Source organism: Lates calcarifer, linkage group LG20, assembly GCF_001640805.2.
Source record: "Lates calcarifer isolate ASB-BC8 linkage group LG20, TLL_Latcal_v3, whole genome shotgun sequence".
NCBI lineage: Eukaryota > Metazoa > Chordata > Actinopteri > Centropomidae > Lates > Lates calcarifer.
In genome coordinates, this window is record NC_066852.1 from 9423780 (window position 1) to 9448923 (window position 25144).

A 25144-nucleotide genomic window follows, 5' to 3' on the forward strand; every position below is an offset into this window, starting at 1 on the left:
GTTAAATGAAAACAGAATTTGCATTTTCCTCACATCATGGTGGCCATTTAATCACATCAACCAGTTGTACAGATGTGAATGTCTGTTATATACTCGATGCAGCTCATTTTCTGAGACTCCTGCACTTCAGGCTGGTATGACATGGTCTGTTTACTGCTGAGAGAATCAGCAGCATTGTCTAGCGAATTTAGCAGCTTGTAGGTTCTTTAATGTAAAGGCTAAGGTCTCATCAGCAATAGACAGACACCTCTTTGACAGTGTTCTGAGTTTGTTGCATTTGCATCTTTATTTACATACATTTCCATCTTCAGGGTCAAACAAGCTTTGAGCAGACCACACGTGGGAGTCTGGCCAATTTGCTTCTTTATTAGCAGGATCAAAATGTTGACTTTGTATATATTTTTTAAAAAATCAATGTCTCTGCAAAGACCAGTGTCACCAGATTTTGAGGTTTACTACTTGTGTGTCAGTTACAGCCAGTGCAATGTAATACACTTCAAACGGACAATCCACCTCTTCAAGAAATCATTTAAACAGCGTAGGTGGATTTAAGAGTACATGATAGCAAACTGCGATATGACATGCTATTTAAAAATTACAGCTTAAACCAACTTTCCAATGGCTTTAAAAACAGCCAAAGGGGGCAAAAAGGCCAAGAGTTGTAGAAGTAGTACAAGTGTGAGACTGTGCTGGTAAATCATCATGTTACACAGAAAGAAAACTATGTCCTGAACTGAAACACATTAGAGTTCCTCTGAAAATAAAAGTGTTTAAACGTAGAACAAACTGGCAATGTTGAGCTTAAAAGGTAACTATGAATAAGTCTTTAAAATTCAATCTTAAACAGAAAGTACATGTATTATTACAAAGATCTTGGGCACAATGAATATTCTGAACCTAGGCAGCTTTTTTCAGACACCTCCTCTACAGACAGTTCTCACAGCAGACATTTTGACTTGTCAAACACAGTGGTAATAACATTAATAAAGTCTGCATTTAAGATTCCTTGTGTCATAGCCCTGCTTATATGCATGATGGCTCAGTGACTCAGTGGTAACCCTAAATGGAAAGAAATTATCATGCTTTTACTACAATGACAAGTCAAAATATCTGCAATACAAATGGCTACTGACAGTAAGTAAAAGTTACGTACAAATAGATTTGTCATATTTTGTGATTCCTCACCCATTTTACTATTTTTTGAAGAAAGAACCAATTACTAGCCTAGAGCTACATTTCAAAGTCCATGTGTTATATTTGGGGGTAACAGGATTTCAGATATCACACTAACAGCTTTCAGTTTAATTTAAAAACAAGTTGACTTCAATAAACCTCAGTGTGTACAGTGTTAGATCATATTTATGGTGTGGCTGAATTGAATCAAGATCACTGGAGAGGTAATGTACAGTTTGGACTTGAGAAGTAGAAAACAATGATTCATTGGTTTATAGGAAGGCATCACACCATTCTTTAAGACAGCCATAGCAGTCACCTTGTTGTTTAGCATTTGCCCCGCAAGTGTCCTTCAGCCAGTCCCGGAAAAGCTCCTCATCTTTCTTTAGTACTAGGAACTGCCCAAGGACAACATATGCCTGTGGAGATATAGATAAACACACAATGGAAAATCTAATTAGGACAGAAATCAAAGTGTAGAAAGACTTCCCACGTCAACTGCCCTGTTGTCAATCAGGAAATGTTTTAATTAGAACTTGAAAAACAACACTGATTAGTATTTCTTTAGAACTCTACAGTGATGACTGCATGAATACATGAGTGGTATGTGGAAAAGGGATCTTGTTTTGCTTCACATTAAAGAACTTGATACAAGCTTTATTATTATTTGCTGAACTGGCTGTAAGATGAAGACATTCTAACTAGTGAATGCCATTCCTCTGAGTCATTAAATGGTCTGACAAATAACCTGTTAATCTAGTTATACTTAATTAGATTTCAACCTTACTGTTACTACCAGTAAGCTAGCTGAGGTGTTAACACAGAAGTCATACAAAAGTCGAAGTTCATACTCAAAAATACATGATGCTTTTAAACGGTTCTTGTATTTTAAAGTTTGACATAAACCTGAATCCTCACAGTATTTCAACAGAGTGAGATAATTAAATTATGACAGATGTGGCAAGCAAAATAAAAGCAAAATACTCACTTAAAACAGCTGTATTTAGCATTTTCATTCATTATTTGGTTGATCAATTTCAAAAATCTATAACAAGTACTGTGAGAAGACCAATATCACAGAGGAGATAAGCAACTTCTACGGACAGTGCATTTAACCTTGTCTACTATATGCCACATATATTTATTTTGCCTTTTAAATAATAATAAAAAAAGATCAAATGTCACCTTGTCAAAACCTTTCTCTGCCAGTCTTTTGCCAAGGACCTCTCCAATGCCTGCAAGAGCCATCACAGGCTTCTCACCCATGGGCTCTGCCACAAACTCCTTATGTTTTTGGGATGTCGAAGACATAGTTGCTTTGTAGACTGTCACAGATCACAACTGCGCTGCAATGCAAAAACCACAAAGGATATTAAAATACTGTCATTTTTTAATCTGTTAAAACGGAAACATTCTGGGGTTGTCCTTCCTCTTTTGTGTGTGTAACTGGAAACATTAACATTAGGTAAGGCATCTTATTTTACGTCTGATGGCAAATTCCTTAAAGTCAGTGAAAGTCTACAATCCACAGTTATCAGCATACAACTGATATCTTCCAAAAGTCTGGTCTAGTTCAGGAGAACTGCCCACCTGTATCATCCTAAACAGTACCACATGTTATAGTTGCTGGTTACACGGAGATCTGATGTAAAGCGCTCAAGCTAGAAGAGGGTTTCTCTTTAAGGCTGAGAGTCGTCATTTTAACCGCACAGTCACTTTCATTTTAAACACGTTGCGCCAAAATCAAGTCACTTATTTCTTTGACTCTTAGCTGTGTAACGCTGGTGTACATGGTGCGCCAGGTCTATTGACTGGGAAGGCTACAACACGGTTTAATACGATATGACGAATTGTTATATCTATGATTGACGCATTTCAGTCAAGTCATACTCTCAGATTTAACGCTCGCACAAGTATCAAACACGAGTAGTGTTTGTTTGATTGGTATCCAGAGCTAAGCGTTATCGCCATGGCAAGGAACTCGATAGCCGCAAACGAGCGGGCACTGCTAAAGACTTCACTGATTATTCACTGATCATTATATAAATATACCGTTAATACTTACCCGATATCCAAATATTTGCTTCGTAAACAGTCACTGGCCCACTCTCGCCACATTAGATAACGCTACTCCTGTTAACACTCGTTGAAATATTAACTAGTTACTATCAATGCGATACATTCCCACTGTTGAATTGCGCGCGCAGTACGTTTCAGTGCTAACAGTTTTAGCACAACGAGGTAAGATCCACTAGCTTCATTCAGGCTGTCTTATCATGTTTCCCTACGAGTACCCACCGCTTGCTAGCAAGACGTGTTCGCCTTTTAAGGACATTGCGTGATTCTAAAACATTCTTCCTCGTAGCACAGTCTGTGAAGTTAGCGGAAAATTTAGGCGCCTTCTAATTAACTTAAAGCTAATATAGCTCCAGGTTAGCTAGCTGACCACTCTTTAATACTACTTATTGTCGACTCACACTACTTTTTGCTTGCAGTATATTTTGGCTAATAAAGGTGCGGTTTATTTCTGCGTATTATCTTACCTTGTAATATCTTATCCAGGCTGAATATTGCCGTTGTTAGCTGGAGAGCCGCGGTATGGTTTCTGTTTCTGTCCAGGCACCGGCGGCGGCCACAAAACAATGCGCCTGCCCCTTGCGTCTTTACGTCACGGGGTGTACAGAGAGCAGCATTCTTTGCCCTCATAGTTGACTCGCAGGATAAACAGACCAGCCCTCTTAACAAACAGTAACTTCACAACACAATAGCAGCTCATTATGTCCTCTCATAATACTCGAAAAACAGCATTGATCCAGTCATGTCATGCATTTGTTACCTGCAAGTCAGTTGTACTAAGTCGTTAAAAGAACCGATTTAAAGTTTGGACTTCATACAGTGGATTTTACTATTCTATACATGCTTACATGAGGTACAATATCTTGCCTGTTCTGTAAATCACGTGAAAAAAATGACACAGAGCATTTGTCTCACTGAATAACTTACACTATGAGCAACACAGGAAAACCTTGATTATTGCTTTCAGGGTGAATTTTATTTACTCACAAATAACAGTATACAGAGGTTGATGCAAAATCCTTTAGATTGCCATGTCATAGTTGTGCGCATTAATTTCCTTCCAGCTGTGTTTTTTGACATTAGCATCCACATAACATTTGCATCCATCTTTGGGAAAAGGAAGAAGCTTAAAGGAGTTGATACTGGGCTCTGACAGTGCAACTTTTACAATAAGTCAAGGTTTGCAGATTAGTTTTATAGGCTCTGAATCAGCCTACAGCTCAGACAGAATATTAGAAGCCAGGCTGCAGGTCAGCCCGGTGCCATCAGGCTCCACATTGATCTTCTTCACAACCCCATCTTCCACCAACATGGAATACCTGAAATAAAAGATGAAGTATGTACTTTAAATGCAATGGTAAAAGCTAAACCAAGACTAAAAGATTTATTTGTGGAGTAGGATTCTGAATCTGAAACCTAATCTAGTTTTTATGTGGTCTGTTATTCTACTAATAGTCATGTTATCACTGTCCCCTGACCCACTTAAATAAATAAAATAGTGGACAGTTACAACAGTGCACAATTATAGTAAGTTGTAAGAGTTCAATTTGGATCCAAATGATAAAAAAAAACACATGCTATCAGTCTATTATTTCAAAACTGAAACAGTCAAAACAATCATTACCTCTTTGATCGCTTGTTCCCAAGTACCTGCACAATCTGATCACTGTCAAGCAACAGGTCAACGGCCTAAGAAAAAGACAGAGATAGACTGATGAGTGTACACAGTCACAATACTTAACTTAAAACAGAACTTAAATATACCAGACATTTAGTTTTACCTTTGTGAATGCTCCAGTGGGATCAGCCAGCATTCGAATCTGCAGGAGAAAACAGCAGTAAGCTCAGCATTCCTAAGACCTCAGCTATCACTGAGCATTTCAATGTATCTTTAACTATGTCTGCTGTTTCATTAGCCTCTCTATTAAGCAAGACCAATGTGATTTAAGGAAAATTAACAGCCCTAGTAAACTGGGACTACTCACTGAGGTGGACCATAAATGGAAATTCCTGATTTAATTTCCACCTACAAAATCTCTCACAGGAACTGTCCATAACTCCATAACATTAGGGATGAATGAGCAATAGTATTGTTATCATTCTGTGATTGATGACAATATGTATTCAAATTAGATTAGACTTAGTAGACGCAGCGGCTTTCACAGGATTTTCTCACTCACAAAAGTTATAGTCCATACCTTGCCATCTGTTCCATGCTCTTTTCCCCAGGCAGCCATGACAAATGCATCATTGACAGAAATGCATGCCACCTCCTGTATACCTTTACTTTTCAAATCCTCAGCCTGCTGCACAAAACCCGGGAGGTGAGTCTAAAAGCAGCAAGAGAAATATAAGGTCAACTGACGCAAAGCTCACTGTGCACAAGATGTGCTGAACAGACTTAACAGTGTGAACTCACCTTGGAACAACCAGGGGTAAAAGCTCCAGGTAGAGCAAAGAGGACTCCTTTCTTCCCTTTAAAGAGCTGATCCATCGCCACCTTATTTCCTGGCTCGCCCTCCTGGACTTCAACTGCGGGAAGATGTTCACCAACCTGGTGCAGATTGAGATGACAATCCAGAAATAAGTAAACTTACTTTTTCAAATTACTACAGTGAGCAATACTGACGTTTTTATCCCTTTAGGCCACTGAAAGCACTGCTCTCCTCACTGGCAGAGTGTATTATTGTGGATAGCAAGATAACATTCTTTACAACGGACTTTATGTACGGAATGCAGCATTGCCACTGAGCTGAAAAAAATTAGTAATGCTTCTTGTAAAAAGCAAACTAATATTGTTAATCTTAGGCAGAGACCTATAAAAGCTTGATTGCATAGGAAAGATACGCACAAAACATACAAGAAACGTCCATATTTTGTCAACGGTGATTATACAAGTCTCCAAACAGGCGTCTCATTAATGCTTGGATTACAGCCTGATGGTGTAGCAAATGATGAGGAGCAGATAATCTTGATTGAAATTCTGTGAGGCAATGGCCACCGGGGGGCGACAGATCAACACATATGCAATACATACGCGGGTCTCTCGTTAAAATGGCCGAATACCTCAACTAAATTTAAGACTGACACTGACAGACTAATAAGTGTCAAACTTATCACATGCTGAGTGCCTAACAGCACTTTAACCAGCATTATAAACTATACATATATTACACTTTCAATGCGTTACACCGTTGGAGATGTTTTAATAAAGCTATATATGGACGGCTATGAGGTACGCACACGCCTTCAGGTAACTGTAAGTTGTTACTTGAAGAATAAAGTTATGCTGACACATGCATAAGACCAACGCTATTTTAAGAAACGGAAAGAGGGCAGCAAGTTAGAAATTATCCTCACAGGCCTTTTAAAAAGGCTTGAGATCAGTTTCAGTCAGTGGACCAGCTGATGCACAAGTGGTGTAATCATTTACAGTTTGATTCATGCTACGTGCAAATCAAGTCCGGCAGGTGAGTTGGGGAAGCTGCCGGTGCTAAGGTACCGACAGGACGGCCACGATAAACAAATTAAATCCCAGCTAAAGGCTGTCATGGCGACGTTTCAGAGGGACAGTTAGCACGGCGAGCGACTGAGAGAAAGAGGAAGGATATAACAGTGTAGTTTAACTACTTCACCGTAAAATACATGAACACCCCAAGGATTTGCCATAAGCCGTGTAGCATTTACAGCTAACGTTGGCTAAACGCATGCAAGTCTTACCTGAATTGGCATCTTGGCGATAGGAGAGGAGTGTAGCAGCCGCACGCACTGGACGACCCGGGTACTTTTGATGAGAGTGGATGTAATGGAAAGCATCGTAGCTTGCTATTTAACTAGCTAGCCTTGGGTAATCCTGCACGGTAGGCTTGTGGGATGCTGTTAGTCGTGTGTTGCGTTTCAGCTCTCACACACAGCTCAACCAGACTTGGCGTTGCAGTCACTCTGACTTACTACAGTTACACACACACACACACACACACACACACACACACACACACACACACACACACACACACACACACACACACACACACACACACTGATGTCCCACTCAGAGTTTGGCTGTTGGGACTTAACCTAGCTTCCAGATTTGGGCCTGCTAAATCTTTATTTACTGCGCCATCTGCTAGCAAGAAGCCATATGCCTGTTGTAGTGTTTATAACACTGATTGAAAACTTTGTGGACCGAGGCTAAACCGTTTAGTTTTATCTGGAAATTGCAGGCGGAGACACGACAGCCTGGCAGACAGACGTGCCTAGACGTTATTTGCTTATTTGCTAGTACTGATACTGCTGGTTGCAAAAAAAATCCTGTTGGGTCATTCTGAGACTCTTCATTACCATAACTTAAACACACTTGCTGGCAACCCTAAAAACGCTGAACTGGGTAATGTTGCTTTCAGACTAAGGCTCCTATTGCTGTTTCACAAGACACCTGTAGTCAAAGGTGCTAGGCATAAATTAATACAGGAACACATGGAGGTAAGTTGTTTATAATTGTAGTATGGTCGGGTATACAGTCAGCTGCTATCATCCACGAATTGCTTTATTCTTTTCTCATGCTCAGAAACTGCATGTGAAGTCTGGTCAGAATTTACAACCTCTAACGGGCTGTCTGTCCATCATCATCAGCTGAGAGTGTGTCCATTTCCACTGACAAAAATATTAATCATGAAGTTGAAAGTTTCAGCAGTAGTCTTCACCACACTACCCCCATCTAAAACCACACACACAAATATACATGCATAAACATCCACAGGCAGAGATAAGACCAATGATATGCGGTGGTGGTGTGTCCGTTTATTACACAACACAAAGCACCTACAATAATCCACTCCCTGTCGCCTCAGACAGTGGAAGATCTCACTTTTTTCACAGTGATTTTTATGTGGACATGTTTAGACAAGGACATCAAACTGTTTGATCTAAATGGAAAAAAAAATAGCCTACACACAGAAATTCACAGCCAATACCACACACAAAAATAAAGCAGTGTCAACAAACAACAGTAAATTGAGTAAAAAATAGAATTTAATCATTTAAATAGTCTTTCAAAATACAAACATTGATTTGAACCTCTAAATAATATAACGTTTAGTAGCTATTCTTCATTATAACTGGCAATGTTAAATGTACACTGTGGCTATACAAGGAAATGTGTGAGGTTTGGTAATTTATTGTATTGCTCATTTATATTAATGCACACATATTTAATAGAAACTACAAATGACTGTATAATTTTAACAGTGACACTGCAAATGACCCTGCCTTCACCCTAACCCACCGTACCTAAAACATATTTGTATGCTAATGAAAAAAATTGCCGTTATGTAAATGACAAAGTTTTAAAAGCTGTAATTCAACCCAGGCATCTATATTTATTTGTTTGCTTCGGAAGTCTGATCACTATCAGAAAAATTAGGTTAGTAAACAAATCACAGACCAAAAAACTTCTTAGATGACAGAAATATGTAAGCTGTAACCTATAAAAACAAAACCAGATGAATCAGAGTCACATTTTGCCAGATATATCAATCCCTGCTCCACAGTGCTAGCTGTGGCTAATACAAGATGAGCTGTTTTCAATTTCAACTGCCAATATGACCTCCAGTGTTTTCAAGCTGCACCATTAATCCTATGAGACCATCAACTGAAGCCCCCCCCCCCTTTGAGACACTTTGTACCATGGGCCATCTTATAAAGCATGATTAATGAGCCATAGACACCTTAGAGTTATGAAAACAAAGAAAAATGATCTAAACTGCAGGACATTCAATATACCTAATATTCAGATTTAACTTGACAAGTCAAAAGATCAAGAATAACGTGTCTCCACAGTTATTTGGCCAACTGGCTTACTCTGCCTCCTGAGGTAGCCCTCTGTAGCCTCACTATGTAGCTGGATCTATAGAGCCATGTAAATTGATCCCTAAATGACAATCAGCTTCAGAAAACACACAACTGCATTACATACGTTTAAAAAAAAGCATTCATAATATCATGAATGGAAAGCGTCGTTCCAATACCAAACCCACAACAGTGTGTCACAATAAAATACCCTTAAATCCTAGAAAGGAAAATGTATGAAAAAGCAGTTTTCAAGTCTTTACAAATTTTAGTACACCGTGAGCTGCACAAATATAATTGTAACGGGGAATTTGTATCACATTTGCTGGCTTTGTTATCTTACACTATAAATTGCATGTTTCTGTTTATTTAAATGGAACTGTACATGGCTAAAAGATTAATGGCCATTTGGCCACTATTATTTTTAGGGATCTGACTTTGAAATCAGATACTGTAGCTTTACATTGCATGTGAAACTTAAAATAATTATCATTTATATTATAGTATACAAACCTGCTGAACCATGAGTAGGACTTTCGGGATGTTGTCAGACAAGGTATCAACATCCAAAAGAAAGATGTTGCATATGTTGCATTTCTTGTTGCCCTGAGCCCTCTTCGGGCACTTCACACGTTAAAGTTCAACAGATGTACGTACACAAAGGAGGGATCTTCCATTGAACAATTGAAATCTTTTATGCAACCCTCTTCATTACTGCAGAAAATGCAGCAAAATCTCATAAACCTATCAATCATACATATGGGTTAGTGTTACACATTATAGCCCACACATGAAACAGGTCAAATATGTCTGACTATTATTTTTGAACAGCACAGCTGCTGAAGACAGAAATAGTGATTAGATCTAGTGGAGGATAGATAGTATAAAGAAAGCAGATGGGGCATATGCATTTCTTTTCTAATCACTGATGCTGCCACACTGGCTTTAATGTCAGAGCTGTGTTCTTCCCTGATCTCAGTGTAGCTCATTGGTTTTGACTGCACACGAACACACGCGCTTATATGGAAGCCAGTTCTTTGTGCGCCAATAGGATGTACATACAACACTGAATATATTACCCTCCAAGTAGAGCATTTTATGAGCACACAATCTTCATACGCATTTCACCTGGACTACAAATCAATTGCACAACCATTTATAAAGAATCCTGCACCTGCTATGTACACCAGTGGTTCCCAGTTCCAGTATTTAAACCCCTAAGTGCCTCTGGTTTTCTCTCCTAACAGGTTTCTAACCACCTGGCATCCCCAACCCAAACCAGGCTCTACTAGAAGCTAGAATCTTTTTTTTTTTTTTTAAATTAGCACCTGGGGTCCTGAGAGTGGAGAACTACTGATATACAAGCACAACTAGAGGTCTCACCATTTTATCCACATTTTAAATCTGACAGACAATAATTGAGTCATTATATTGCTTTTAACATATTGCAAGTAATTCCTATGAATTTGCCTACAACGGCACACTAACCTATAGTGAATACAAGCACTCCATGTGCATGTCAATCTGACCCTATACTGGACCCTCAAGTCTTTCGCCAGTTATTTTATAATGGCTTTCATGGGTAGATGCTGCATTATTTTAAAAAGTTCAAGAGCCACGTGATTGCAGTCTGTTCATGGGTACCTAAATATTGTTCTTCAGTGGTTATGCAACAGGATATTGATGCTGTGATGAAACACACTGTGAAAATAGTTGAAACTGAGAAGTATTCTGGCATTCATGTTAAATGTTTTCACTCTTGACGCTTTTAACTGAAGTTTGGCAGTTAAATCTCACTGTAAGTAACGCATTCCCACTCAGAGACAATACATGAGGTTTTTCTTTTGTCAAAATCTTTTCTTGCCCCGTGTAGCCTAAAGGGTAAAAAGACCATTTTCCTCATTATTAATTCTCTAACAAAAGCTTTCCTTTCTCATAAATCACTCATCCACTCTCCAAGACTAGATCTCTGTTGGGTCTTTCTCTGCATCCTCTTTACTTCTGCTGCTCTCTGCTCTAGGGAGAGTCCATCATGGCTTCCAGCATCTCCAGGAATAGTTTGTGCATGGGTACACCTCCACGGGTCTTGATGCTGTAGAAGGTGGTAAGAGCACGACCAGCAGTCTGTCGGAGGAGAGGCAACGTTAAAAGGAGGCGTCCAGCTCGCTGGGGGTCATCAGGGCGCCGCTGACACTCCAGCTCCAGCAGGGCCTGGTGGAGGAGGTCCCGCAGCTTCTGCACAGCTTCCATGTCCTCGATGTAAACAGAGTCTGACAGAACAGCAAGAAAGATATGGTAAGGCAGAGTGTAGGTTTAGATTTTCTCAGCTTTTGCCACAGAAAGAAAGCCTTTGTTGCACAGTAACTGACCACAAATACAAACAAGAGCCTTTATTTACAAACCAAACAGTGGATCTCTAGCACAAGCTGTGACATGCTAGATGAACTGCTGTTGATAGTAATGCTGAATGTAGGGATGTCTACATAAAGGTTATAGATGGGGTAAATGTGCCACAATCATTAAAATCATTTCTATTCTGCACTCTATGTTAGAAATGTATATTTTTTTATTTTGCATTAGTCATCACACTGGAGCTGAATAAAAGCCTTCACTGCACCTCACACTGGTAATACAGAGTCGATCTCCTGTTGTCATGGACTGTCGGCTGCTGACATGCACATAATCCTGTCAAGCTAAACAGCCATTGTCACAGCTAATCTACTGTTTTTGTTGCTACCAATGCCATACTTAGCAGAGGATTGATAAACTGATCAACTAACTACTAATATATGCCACAACATACAAGCCCAATACATTTCATTTTTTTGCACCAAACAAATAGTGGGTTCATATAGACCAAAACTAACTAAACTAAAACTAATACAGCAACCCTGCAATAAATTCTACTGTTATGAAGGTTCAGTTTTGTTAAAAAGGTTCAGTTTTAGCTTCCAAGACATGTTGATTCAGCTCTCTTGTCATGTTCGTGGCTGTTTGTGGTGCTGCTGAATTCCACTGAGATTATATTAGGAAGAGTAGACTAAATATCAAAGTGCCTGTCAGTATAAGGCAGTGTAGTTAAACAGCACCACAAACTTTAGCATCCAAAATACAGAAATTCATACAGCTGAACAAAAATAATCAATTTTAATCAAACAGTTTCAACAAAAAAATTAATATACAATTTATTGAGGGTCTGTTATATTAGACTGGAACAGTCTTAGTGGATAAACTAACTAATAATGTATCTAATAAACTGGAAACTGAGTGTAGTTTTGTTTCACACTGAGTATTACACTTTTCCTCCAAGAAACTGGTTATTGGAGGTGATGAACACTCAGCTTTAATAAGCCTAAGATTAAATTTCAGAAATGCAATTTTCCTCTGACATTAGATTAGTAGAGATGCTCTTAATTTCAGGTGAGATGGGGTGACTCCATTATAAAAGGCTGCAAGAAACCCTGATTTGTTAAGTTAAACCTCTAGAGAACACTTTTACACAAAAGTGTAAAGTGAAATGAAAACCCACACCATACAGTATACCACTGATAATACAATCTATGCATCTGCATAATTGGTCAACTACACAAGGAAAAAGTACCTGAGTTAGTGAGTGCGATGGCTTTTAGCATGACAAATTCCTCCCGGTCGACATTAAGTGCACGGAAGCGGCGAGCAAGTTGACTAATTGCTGCATTTAGCTCTGTCAGTCCTGCAACACGTGACATCTCCTCATCAAGGACAAAATCCTCTGCAAACACGACCTCGTCCTCGCAGCCAAGCGAGCGGTACGCTACACCCAGCACCAGCACCTCCAGCCATACTGACTGCAGCACAGACATCTGGTCTGCTAGGGACAGTGACAGAAAGCCTGCGGGGGAACAGAGAGAGAGGGAGAATTTAAATGCAGATGAGGCAACCTGCAATATGTTCACATTTTTTGTGTCAATTGACAGAGCAAACACAGGACCCATGTCTTTATAGTGGCCAGATAATGGGCTACATACTGTTGGCAGCTGGTGACGCAACTCTAGCTTGTAATACAGTTAACAACAGTGTCAGTTGAACTGTCAGCAGAAGTTCAGCATCTCCTCTCCTGACACACCAACCACACCAGTCAATTAATTAACCAATTAATTTAGTTGTACCTATCAGTACACACAGTTCAACCATCAGAATCAGGTTCACACTGGAAATTTATAATGATCTGTATTCTAGTCCTCTAATAAAGTAAATTCAGAAGTTACAGCCTGTGTGGAGCATGACACAGCACGTTTCTTCTTGGTCAGTAAGATTGGATCACTACATCTCTTCCACTGTTGCCACACTGTCACTGCATCTTTATCCTCTGTGAATCTCTTACCTGGAATGTGTTTGGCCCAGCCAATGATGACAACCAGCTCTCGGTCAGCAAGGTCACAAAGGGTGGTGAGCGTCCGCTGGGCTGTGTCGGGCTGCAGAGGGTCGGGCATGGCAAATAACTTTTCTGGCTCTGCCACTAGGAGGTGGGACACAATGATGTTGGAGGAACCTAACAGACACAACAACAATGGATTAATATCATGCACAAATTAGAACTGATTGATACCTAGACTATTAATGCTGTCATTACATAACACATTCAATTTTGCTTTATGCAGCATGCTGATCTGCACTGGTGTTAACTGTATTATACACTGCAATATACTTGTGCTGCAAGTTTCCATATCTTTATTTCAAATGTGGGCTCTCAACTTACTTGTTATCAACAGACACATATTCTTAATTTCTATGAGTGCAAATTAGAGTTTGGCTTTGCTCAACTCCTAAGCCAGATTTATGTGCATCAAGAGCTCTAAGTCATCTAAAATTGTGCAAATTAGCACAGTTGCAATATTTTACTCCTCTACTGCTGACTGTAAAGTGGTCAGTGCACTATTTTTTTTAGCACTAGAGGGCACTGTTTTCTAATCCAATGAGTTTAAAGCATCTTGTGTGTTGCTTGTATGATCTGGGCACTTAATGTTTCACAAGTCCAACATATCACATTTTTTGAGGAGCACTATATCCATGACTGAATCAGAACAGTACAGAGGGGACTCCTTGATTGTCTGTTATTACTATGTTTTTAATTGACTGAACATGGCTGTTGTTGGAACATACATGTAGTTTTCCAACAAAGAACTCATCAATGACCAGGTCATGTGTTGCCTCACAGCAGCAAGATGTCTCTCACCATAAAAAACCCTTTCCCATTAATCTGAGTGAATGTGTGAGCTGACTTCACATTCTCAGAGTTGCTACAGCAACATGGCACCTACAGTTACCACTGAACCCTTCAACAAAAAATATGTTGTGTATATGAGCTGCTTTACATCCCATTTGCACAATTTGATTATTGTGATAATATTAGACTATGTTGCCTCTTGTAGAGCAAGAAACTAATGGCGAGACAAGGATATAAATCCCACCTTTTTCACTCTCCTTTGTCAGTGGTAGAGGGGCATTCTGGTATGTTGCATTCTCCACTTCTGGACGCCTTTTGTACTTCTGTCTTCCACCTCGAACCCTGTCGAGACGAACTCCTACATGGTGAAACATAAAGTAATTATGATTTATGCTGGGAAAACAGAGAATAAAGATACCATTTTAAAAGATTAGAACAATCACTCTTTAGATGCAATATCACAGACTGGCTACACAGCTTCTGCACACCATGAACACTCACCCTCTTTCAGCATGCCTACTTTGAGGCACTTAGTGAAGCGGCATGCCTGGCAAGCCTTTCTGCGCCTTTTGGTGATCTCACACTCATTTGAAGCTGGACAGCTGTATTCAATGTTACCTTTATGGGACAACAGAAAATGTTAAGAAGATAAGATGATTAAGAATGAGCATGTGAGATGAGTGATAACCACCTCCGTCAATTAATCTCTCTTGACTGTTTAAACATACAATATACCCACAGCAGAGCAGAGTAAGTGCCAAGTGTTCATGGTTTTTGTTTAACAAACCAGCATAAACCAGATGGACTGGTTGTAGTGATAATGTAATGAAGCATTTTAAAGAATGACACCATTAAGATGTTATGTGGGTCCTTGGACACTCCTGGTATCCTCAGGCATTTTAACCATTATAGAGACTTGGGACACCTCAAGCTGTTCCAAATTAGAGCTGATGAAGCTATATTTTAAATGGCTGGTGCCAGCTATATTAACTGTAATCAAATTACAAAACCATCCTGTTGCTGTCCATTAAAATATATAGTGTATGTAATGAGTTCACTGATGTCACCAAGACCTCTGTGATATTTTCAAAATGAGAGAATCCTCTTATTACAGACATTGACAGAATAAACTAGAATCACTGCCTCATGGTTGTTTGCCTCCACAAACCATATATATATAATATATGTAGTCAAGACCTTTATGGTCACATTCTCCCCCTCTGTTCCTGAGTTATGGCTTTGAATAATAACCAGAAACGTGTTTTTGCTGAACCTGATGATATTACAATGAAGCTGACCTTTGAACTTTTGGATATAAAATGTCATCACTTCTTCGTCTTATCCTTTCAGACACTGGTGTGAAATTTTGTCATAATTAGTGTATGAATTCTTGGGTTATAGGGAAAAAACGTCTTGTGAGTTCACAATAACCTTAACCTTTGACCAAAAAAATCTAAACTGGTCATCCTTGAGTCCAAGTTGATGTTTGTGCCAAATGTAATGAAGTTCCCTCCAGGCGTTCCTGCTATATTGCGTTCATAAGAATGGGACAGATCTGAGGTCACAATGACCTTAACCTTTGACCTTTAACCACCAAAATCTAATAAGTTAATCCTTGAGTACAAGTGGACGTTTGTTCCAGATGTCATGATGTTTCCTCCAGGCGTTCCTGGTATATCGCCTTCACAACAACGGGATGGGCGTGAGGTCACAGTGACCCTTGATCTTTAACCACCAAAATCTAATCACTTCATCCTTAAGTGGACATTCATGCTAAATTTGAAGGAAAACCCTCAAGGCATTCCTGAGATATTGTTCATGAGAATGGGACAGACAACCCGGAAACATAATGCCACGATTGTCGACTAGCACGAAGGCGAAAAAATATATTTAATATCTGTACTACATATGATAAATTCAGATTTAACTAGTTGAACTAACTGTGCTCTTATGATTGAAAAGCAAACAAAAGCCTATTTGGAATACTATAATCGAGGCAGTGGCAAGCTATATGTAGAAAAATATAAATATTGTGAAAAGCGGCAGTAGCAGTTTTTGCCAATTTTTTTGAACTATTATTTGCCATTTTGTTTCTCAAAGGCATGGAAAAAATCCATCCACACTTGTTTTATACTTTGTTTTAAAGATGAAAAATCTATCAGTGTTACACAGGAAGTAGCAGTCCATGTAACATTCAAGTACCCCGAATACCCCCTAAATCCTATCAAACAGCATCAGGGAAAAATGTGAACTGCACAATGGTTGTTCTCTAATTTCACAGTAACACACACCTTGAATGGTTCTCTTGAAGAATGCTTTGCAGGCCTCACATGACGCCACGCCATAGTGGTAACCTGAAGCCACATCTCCACATACTAAACAGAGCCTCTTGGGCAGCGTGCTCAGGGCGTACTTGCATCGCCCAGCTCCATTTCCAGTGGAGCCCTCCTCTGCCCCATCACCACCTTCGTCTTTGAAGTGGCAACGCAGAGCTGGTGTGTAGAGTGGTGGGGAGTAACGTTTTGTGCTGTCTCCTCTGGTTCCTCCACCTCCACTTTGAGAGGAGTCTGAGGAGGCCCCACCAGGACTGGTCCGACCTCCCCCACCTCCCTCTGGACTACTGGGTTCCGCCTTTATGTAGACATCTGACCGACGCTCCCTGGAAGACATGATGTCTAGAGGGGGAAAAAAGGAACAAATAAAGGTCAAATACATAAAGGCATATAACCCTTTAACTCACATCTCTGTCCTTTAAAGTTTTCTTCATACCACCAGATAAAAATAACCACTATCTGAGCTGAAATAAATCAAATGGGAATCAGACATTTTTTAATAGAACTTTTATGTCAGCATAGACTTGCATTTTCATAAACACAATCAATGGAATGCACTTGTGGGGTCAAATTTTATTCCATCTTTGACATCCAAAACTTCCAAATAAAAGAGAGGGTGAACAAGTGCCAGTAGCACCCAATCATGGGCTATAGAACCCTACCACTGGCCCAGCCAACTCTCCAACCACAGAGCCTGTTTCCAAGTCTTTTCACCAACCTTTACTGTTTGCACTTACACCTATGTTTTGCCCATGTGTGTTGGTTTGAGTGTAAACACAAGAATCTGAGGGAACCAAACAACAAAAAAGAAAAAAAAGAAGAACCTGAACTAGAATTCAAGACCTGAAGTTAAGTGTTGTTTTAGTCTTATGTATCCTGGTTATCGCATTGAAATCATGGTCATCTTTCTTTCCTGGAAGCATGGGCTGTGAAAAGTACATTTTGTATCAACATCACAAAGGGCCTGCCTGTTCCTTCTCTTGTTCTTTAGCAGAACTTGGTCTCTGTGTTGTTTTGTGCTATTTTTTCCTCAGCTAGGCTTTTTAAACCATCAAAACACCTTAGATTCACCAAACCAGGACCTTTTATGCCTAAAATAAAACTATATAGTCCTTGAATCATCCTCACAGCGTGAAGTGTTTGTCTGTGACATTTCTAGACATTAAAATAGCCAAGGTGACTAGATGAAGGTCGCTGTGCTCATAAACGGTGCCCATTCTTCCATATTCAGACACATAACTTATGTTTAAGTGAGGCAGTAGGAGCGCTGCAGCAAACTGCTTCCCTGCCCATGACTTAACAAAGCTGCTGTACTTCTCCGTTTAATCAAAGAAACTACGGCCACCTGCTGAAGATAAACAAGCACAAAGAAAATTACAGTAAAGAAATATTGCTTGTGATGAGATGAAAAATATGTTTATGATTCCAAATTAGGGCTGCAACTAACAATTATTTACATTATCGATTAATCTGCTGTATTTTTTTAACTATTCAGTCACACAATGCCCAACACAACTTCACAGAGATGAACATGACATCTTTAAATGTTTGGATGTTTTTTTCCCAAATCCAAAGTCAATGATACATGACCAAGAAAAGCAGGAAATCCTATTTCCAATCTTTGCTTGAAAAATGACTGAATTAATGAATGGATTTTCAAAATGGTTGCTGATAATTTTTCTGTAAATTGACTAATCATTTCAGCTCTATTCTAAATACAAACAAACAGTAGACTCATGGGTTCAATGTTATGGTTACTTTATATTCTAGCCATAACTTCATGAGAGAAAAAAAACATTATCAGTACTGCAGAGGGCAGCAGAACTCTGCAACTTTTCCATCACCTCAATAGACATTAAATCTCTATTAAACTAGTACAATTTCCTGGCGTCATGTAGAATGACAACAGAATACATTACAATACAATACTTAAAAACACACATTCATTCACACAACAGATTCCTCAGTTTCAACTGATCATCTAAGGTCAAGACTGCCACAAATGTGAATATCAAACTGCAACAGCAAGATACAGAGAAGCTTTATAATTACATACAATTCATTCAAAATACTGCCCAAAAATATACTTTGGGAGGACAAAAACTCCTTATGACAAAAAACATAATGACATATTTTATTTGTGGAGTTCTACTACTCTCACAACCAAATGTTAGATCACCATGAGTAATTGCATTTCATGCTTTTAAGCTGTGATTCAACTTCCAGTAACTTGGCTCTAATGCCAAATGTCTGGCTCTTTAATGTCAATCATACATTGCGTCCATTTTATATAAGACAATTAGCCTAAAAGCAGTCTGACCTCTTTGACACAGGAGGTTTCCAGCAATAAAGTAAGTGAACAAGCAGGTAGGTGAATGTTTGCATGAGCAAAGTGACCACTACTCTTCACTGGGCAAATCAGGGTAATTAATTCAGAATGTAGGTGTACCACTCCTGTAATTACACCCCTATAAGGAGACCCAGTCACTCTAGTGAATAGCCAAACAAAGACAAATTGTTCATGTTTCATCATACTGTCTGAAGCTGACTTTGTTCTTTGGTGTTAGAAATGCAGCCTCCACTGTTGTTAAATTGGCTTGATCAGACAGCACTTCGGGGATAACAAAAATTGGTGAAAAGGGGATCAGCAGGGCAGGGGCATGATTTGCAGCATGTGCCATGTCTGCCTGTAAGCTTCTACTCATCAGCAGATACATTAATGCAGAGCCTTACTTGAACGACTGTGCTCTTGTTCCAACTTAATAGATCACTGCTCGAGGACGATGAGATGGAATCTCTGCAGCCTAAATAGCCTCAATCCAGTTAAGACCTGAAAGTGACTTGTGATTTTCTCATGCATGCATACTGGCAATCCACTGCAATTACCAACCTCTTTTTCCACCCTTTGCTCATCAGCTGGTCTGATAAAGCAGTTGTGTGTATATTTAAGTGCTGTAATATTGAAAACACACTGCTTATGGTCGGTTCAGTGCTCCAGTCCCTCACCCTGCCCACAATGACTACATTACATGCATGTATGCTCAGTTCACACTGGTTTGGGTGATTGCCATAATTTAAAAAACCAATTGGTGTTTGGCATATTAAGGCTCTTATCATGGTGTTTACTTTATGGTACATATAGAGATAAGATTAAATTGCAGTATTTGAGGGGAGTTAATAGAACAATGTGGTCAGATAATTCATCACAGTTAAGTGAAGACAGGGAGTTTCAACACACATTAACTATGACCCTGACAACAAAACTATCAGTCAACTATCTGTGAGTGTATGGCATATAAGAATCAATAAGCTCTCAGTCCTGACCTGCTGTATGCTGTTTATTTACATCAATTTGCATAATTATTAATACATGTTAACATAAACATCCTACTAATAAGACACAAAACCTTTTAACTACAAGCTAATCAAAGCTGTTCAAAATCAAGTGTATAAACAGGGTTCAAGAACCACAGAGAAAAAAAGAACAGGGAGGAGGCTGTCACTGCTTTGACACTGAGGAAAACTGAGTGAGTCCCTTGCAAACAAAATGTCACTGTGTATGCGCTTTATACATGCACAATACAATATGCACTACAGTGAAGTGTGGTTTATGGAACATTATTCTCAACTTCCTGTGATCAAGACACACAAGGAACTTAGCACTTGCTCCATATCATTAACTGCACAGCAAGTATGACTTTATCATATTTATTGCTACAATAGATAACCTGATCCTATAGTGGTTGGTAGTTGTATACTTTCTTTGGAGTTTGCCCCCGTTGGACTTGACTGTAGCACTGTTTGGCAAGCAGCAAGTGGGACACAATAACCTTAGCCTGTTTAAAGTTTAGCTTACTTGGACTTGGAGTTTACAAGCTCAGTGAATAGCTCAGTCAGTGCCATCAGTACTAATAATAAATGAGGCCAGATAACCAACTATGTGACTCAGTTTGCTTGAGACCAGCAGTGATCCCCTACACCATGTGCACCGCTGGCCACTTCACATCTGCTTTGGCAAAATGAGGAACAGCGGGTTCAGTGAATAAAATGTTAAAAAAAAAAAAAGCACACGAGAATAGCTATATTGCTACTTATTCGTTTGATAAAAACAGATGTAAGGCTGCGTTAAACTAGGTGAGGTTGGCTAAAATGCTTGGTTTGCTATTTAACTCACCATAGAAACGTGTCGTGTGTACTGTAAACTAATGTACCAGCATGTTTGGCGTAGCGTTAGCATTAGCTTCAACAACACTGAACACATTTTGGTAACAGTAGGTTAGCCCGACCCTTAGCTAACTAAGCTAGCAGCAGCTAGCGTTAATCCTGACTGACCAGCTCTCTCCTCCTGGGGCCGAGGTTTATTTTTGTCTCTCTAACCCGGGCTAGGCTGCATCTTACCTGATAACGGTGACTAGTACAGCACTTAAGTCTGTCCACGGTGTGATAACATGGCACAGATTTGACAGAAAGTCAGTTTCCAGACTGCCAGCGCCCGCTAGCTCGTGTTGGCTGTCTGTGGAGATGGGCCGGGCTACAATCGGCTTTTCCTAACAGCTGGTAAACGGCAAAGGATGGATAGGCTAAAACACATTAGTGCAAGGAGCACTCTGCAAGCAGCATTATTTCACTGCCAAATTAACGTGCTGTTAGTAGACATTTATTACACAATCTTGAATGTAACATACCAACTTCACACCATCTAACACACACAAATCCTCATTTCTTATGATGCAGGAGCATCATTAACAGGTATGTGTTAGGAGCTGATATTGGAGAAATATGTTCAGTCCCAATTGTAAACTTGATGTAAGTCTATATAAAGCATGGTGAGATTTAACTTACAATTAGCAAATTACCCATTAATCCAAAGTCTCAACTTTTACCTGACATAATACAAAAGAGAGTGCTAATGATGAATGGCAAAGTTTGACTCAGTGAGTGGTATTAATTTCACTGTTGCTGAAATTGCAGGCTTTGTGTTAGGCACAAAGTTTGATTCTGCTCCACTGAAATTGCTGCAGAAAGCTTTTATTTTTCCCCCTACACTGCATACAGCATCCCAAAAACCAAGAATGTGAAAGTTATGGATCATTGAACCTGTGAGACTGACACCTTGATTGCTCCTTTCTCTTTGCACAGGATTTTGGACATTCTCACTTTGTGAGATTTGTACTGCTTAAGCTGAGGTCAATCCTCTCTCTCATCTATCCACTACTTGTCCCTCATTTATCCTTCCCATCCGTTCACGCTTTCATGCGTGATAATTTTTGGAAAAACAGACCAAAAGCTATATCTGTGTTGCAGCTGGCTAATGGACCTGCTTTTCTCAGACAGGAACATGCCCTGCAGATTGCCTGATTGCAACATGTTATATTCCATCACTGGCCTTTCTTAATATCTTGTACATGAAATACGAAGCCATCACCTTCAAAATAATTTTCTACTGCTTTTGCCGCGTCTCTCCTTCCACAGCCTTCCTTTGTCTGTGGCTACTTTCTAAAGAAGACATTAACATTGCCAGCTAAAAGTCCATTACAGCCTTGCAAGAACAAACTGAGAAGCAGGGGAGGCAGCTGGCTACAGAATAGAAATAACAGACACAGTCCCAGTTGAAGCATAGCATAATAGCGTAATATTTCATCAGCGTAAAAGGTGATGTGAGAACAGATTACCTGTTTGGTGAACTGGAGTTTGAAGCTTATATATCCCTCACTCCTGGTCGTAGCTTAATGTGCTGCTATTGCTCGGGTTGAAGTCTGCAGTTCTCAGGACACCTGCAAAGTAAGCAAAGGTTTCTGAGTGCTGTCACAGAACTTACAGCTAAGTCAAGGCAATTACTTTACATGTTAACCTTCCATTTGTGATTTTAATGGCTGAACCTCCACTGGCACACTGTGTCCAATCTCATAACGACCATAATGTCTGAGAAGTATTCATACTTATTAGAAGATTTAAAAAGCTGTTACTGACAATCTTCACACATGAAAACCTCTATGACAGCAATAGTTTTGTTTCCTGTATACGTGTATACAAGTATGTGTATAGTTGCACCGCTGATTTTTCTTTCCTAGAATACATAACCCACTGTATCTATTCAGATTTCTGCATGCTGCTGGAGTACCCTCCCCCTTACACTGCATGACACACTCCAAAGGTCACAGCCACAGGAATGCTTGAAGGACAGACAGAGTAAAGCCAACACCTTGTCTCTCACTCAAAGTCATAAGCTGAAGTTTGGTGATAACTCTCTGTAAATAATTAAAGAGACTAGTTTAAACTTAAAAAAAAACATACATGAGACATAATTTTAGTCTTTAAAATGTTAACATGAGTCTCATTTGAGCATTTAAAAAGTAGACAACATTAAATGACAAACTACAGCAAAGAGGGCTTAATTTCCTCAAGAACTTTAACCTTGAGCAACAAAACTGTAATATGTGGAAATAGGCTGTGATGCTTTAGTCATTTTCTTTAGAAGTGATCAGAAGTGACATGTGACATTTCAAAAAAAGAAGGTGAATTTAAACTAAAGATGTAGATTTAGATTTTAATTGTAGCAGACTGTTAAACAAACTAGTAACTGGCATAAACTCAAATAATTCCTTGTTGTAAAAGTTATCTCTGAACACACTGTTTCCCCATAAATGAAAAGTAAAATATCACAGCACATAAACCAGTCCTCGCTTTGTTTAAATGGTTCAAAGCTTCTTATCATAGTTTTGTTAGGGGGCACCAGTAGTCTTTGTCCCTGACAATGCATCACACTGACTCTGTACATAAAACTCAGTTTGATGGTTTTAAATGCGGCGCACTGTGGAGACGGCAAGAACAGCACCCAGGGGTGACCTTGCCTACTGATCTCGAACCGGTGAAAGGTTAATTGACAAAGTGGATTATGCCTTAAGATCAGTGATCTCAATCCTGGTCCAGCAGGCTCGGTGACTTGCATAGTTCAGTGTGTTAAGACAGAAAGAAGAATAACTCGTGTGTGTGTGCGTGTGTTGGGGGGTACATATAAGAAGTGTGCACAGTTGAAGAAGTGTTGGGTGTTACTTGTCTTTTAAGTGAGGGCATGCGGTAAGCCATACGACGACAATTATCCAATGCATCCTATTCAACCATTCAACCATTCTTCGTTTCATAAATGGCCATGCATTGCATTTATTAGGACATTTTGTGGGTGTTTTATAGGAGCATTAAGCATTACTCAGAGTGTTATAGTATATATTTAGACGTGAATTAGTCAGAAGGTAAAGTATGAGTGGGGTATTTGAGCTGGACATTCAGCTTGTACTGCATATTATTACACAATGTACTAACTATTTATTCAGCAGCTCGTGCCCCCTACCCCCAATAACGTGGCCACGCGAACTTACAGCTCTGTCAGGCGTATCGTGCATGCACCGTTAAAATAGCTGACATCTCCACGAAACGATTTATAATAGCCCAAACCCACCGTGTGCTCAGTCTCTGCAATGTAGGGCTAAGAAGGGCTACTTACTGGGAAATGTAATAACATCGCAGGGTTGTTTTTATCTGAAGTCAGTCAGAGTCTTTCCGGCTCGCAAGTCCACCGTCGGTTTAACCGGTTTAATGGCGCTGTCCAAGCCTCGCCGGGTGTCTCACATCGCATCACTACGTTACCGTGTAATGAGGTGATAGCAACAACCAGCGACACACCGTCTTATCCGCCTGGTCGGTTCCGTAGCCTGCTGTTATAATTTCTCGTCTTCGCCTTCAACAACTGAGGTTGTAGTTGGATATTAGCGTCAAGACTTCAAGAAGAAAAACTGAACGTCCGGTTAGAAAACATGTTCATAATAAAAGTATGTCGACTCATATAACGTGAACTTTTCTCGAGATAAACAATGTCCCAAAGCGAAACGTGGCCTGATATGAAAGAGTCACCCTCTACTACTTGAATATGCCACATACTCTCAAGAATAATATAACTCCTATTATTACTGAAATCAACAAAATTCACGGTTTTATTTTTAAAAATCTCAAACTGTATGACTTCCGGCTCCAGTCCTAGGTGTCTCCCGCTAACTTGACGCAGCGCAGTGACGAAGGTCTCTATCCCGTGCCTTTTCTCCTCCCTCTGTCCAATTTGCGTCCGCTGTGTCTCCGTTACGTCCGTGCGCACCTTCCACCAGCGTCATCAGTATTATAATGATGGCCTGCAACTCGTGAAAAAAATATGACCCAGTCTCCGTTAATCCTAATGTAGTCTAGGTATATTTATTTATCTGCAGCTTAAAGAGTGACTGCCTTCCAGATTTGTTTTATACAAATCAGTTTATTCGTGTTACTCGACAAAATCTGGATATATCCTTGCAGAAGCAAACCCTCCCCCACAGAAAATGATAAATTATGACATTTAAACTGGGACTTGGTAACAGTATTTTATTTGTTTAGATATTTCTATTGGCTTTACTGTACATTTTGTCCATTTATGATAGTTTTGTTGTGGTATCTAACTTAAAATAACATGCCACAGCCTACAGTT

At 39.6% G+C, this 25144-nt stretch overlaps 3 protein-coding genes across 4 annotated transcripts; all 3 read right to left on the reverse strand.

The window, feature by feature from the left end:
- Window positions 1–260: 260 nt before the first annotated feature.
- On the reverse strand, window positions 261–3860 carry banf1 (BAF nuclear assembly factor 1). The gene is made up of 3 exons (XM_018691948.2): window positions 3717–3860; window positions 2359–2519; window positions 261–1592 (listed from the first exon to the last, which is right to left on the reverse strand). The coding sequence occupies exons 2-3, from the start codon at window positions 2482–2484 to the stop codon at window positions 1446–1448; spliced, it is 273 nt and encodes a 90-aa protein (XP_018547464.1). The 5' UTR covers window positions 2485–2519; window positions 3717–3860; the 3' UTR covers window positions 261–1445.
- A 343-nt stretch (window positions 3861–4203) lies between these two features.
- Window positions 4204–7226, reverse strand: prdx5 (peroxiredoxin 5). The gene is made up of 6 exons (XM_018692117.2): window positions 6970–7226; window positions 5669–5803; window positions 5448–5579; window positions 5031–5069; window positions 4874–4938; window positions 4204–4568 (listed from the first exon to the last, which is right to left on the reverse strand). Exons 1-6 carry the CDS (start codon window positions 7063–7065, stop codon window positions 4463–4465), a joined length of 573 nt encoding a protein of 190 aa, XP_018547633.1. The 5' UTR covers window positions 7066–7226; the 3' UTR covers window positions 4204–4462.
- A 1036-nt stretch (window positions 7227–8262) lies between these two features.
- esrra (estrogen-related receptor alpha) lies at window positions 8263–24426 on the reverse strand. Of its 2 annotated transcripts, XM_018692115.2 has the most exons (8): window positions 24137–24426; window positions 22308–22409; window positions 16594–16977; window positions 14804–14920; window positions 14547–14660; window positions 13460–13627; window positions 12698–12967; window positions 8263–11366 (listed from the first exon to the last, which is right to left on the reverse strand). In XM_018692115.2, exons 3-8 carry the CDS (start codon window positions 16970–16972, stop codon window positions 11113–11115), a joined length of 1302 nt encoding a protein of 433 aa, XP_018547631.1. In that variant the 5' UTR covers window positions 16973–16977; window positions 22308–22409; window positions 24137–24426; the 3' UTR covers window positions 8263–11112. The 2 variants fall into 2 exon arrangements, with proteins under 2 accessions (XP_018547631.1, XP_018547632.1); XM_018692116.2 differs by lacking the exons at window positions 22308–22409; window positions 24137–24426 and adding an exon at window positions 21034–21287.
- Window positions 24427–25144: the final 718 nt, after the last annotated feature.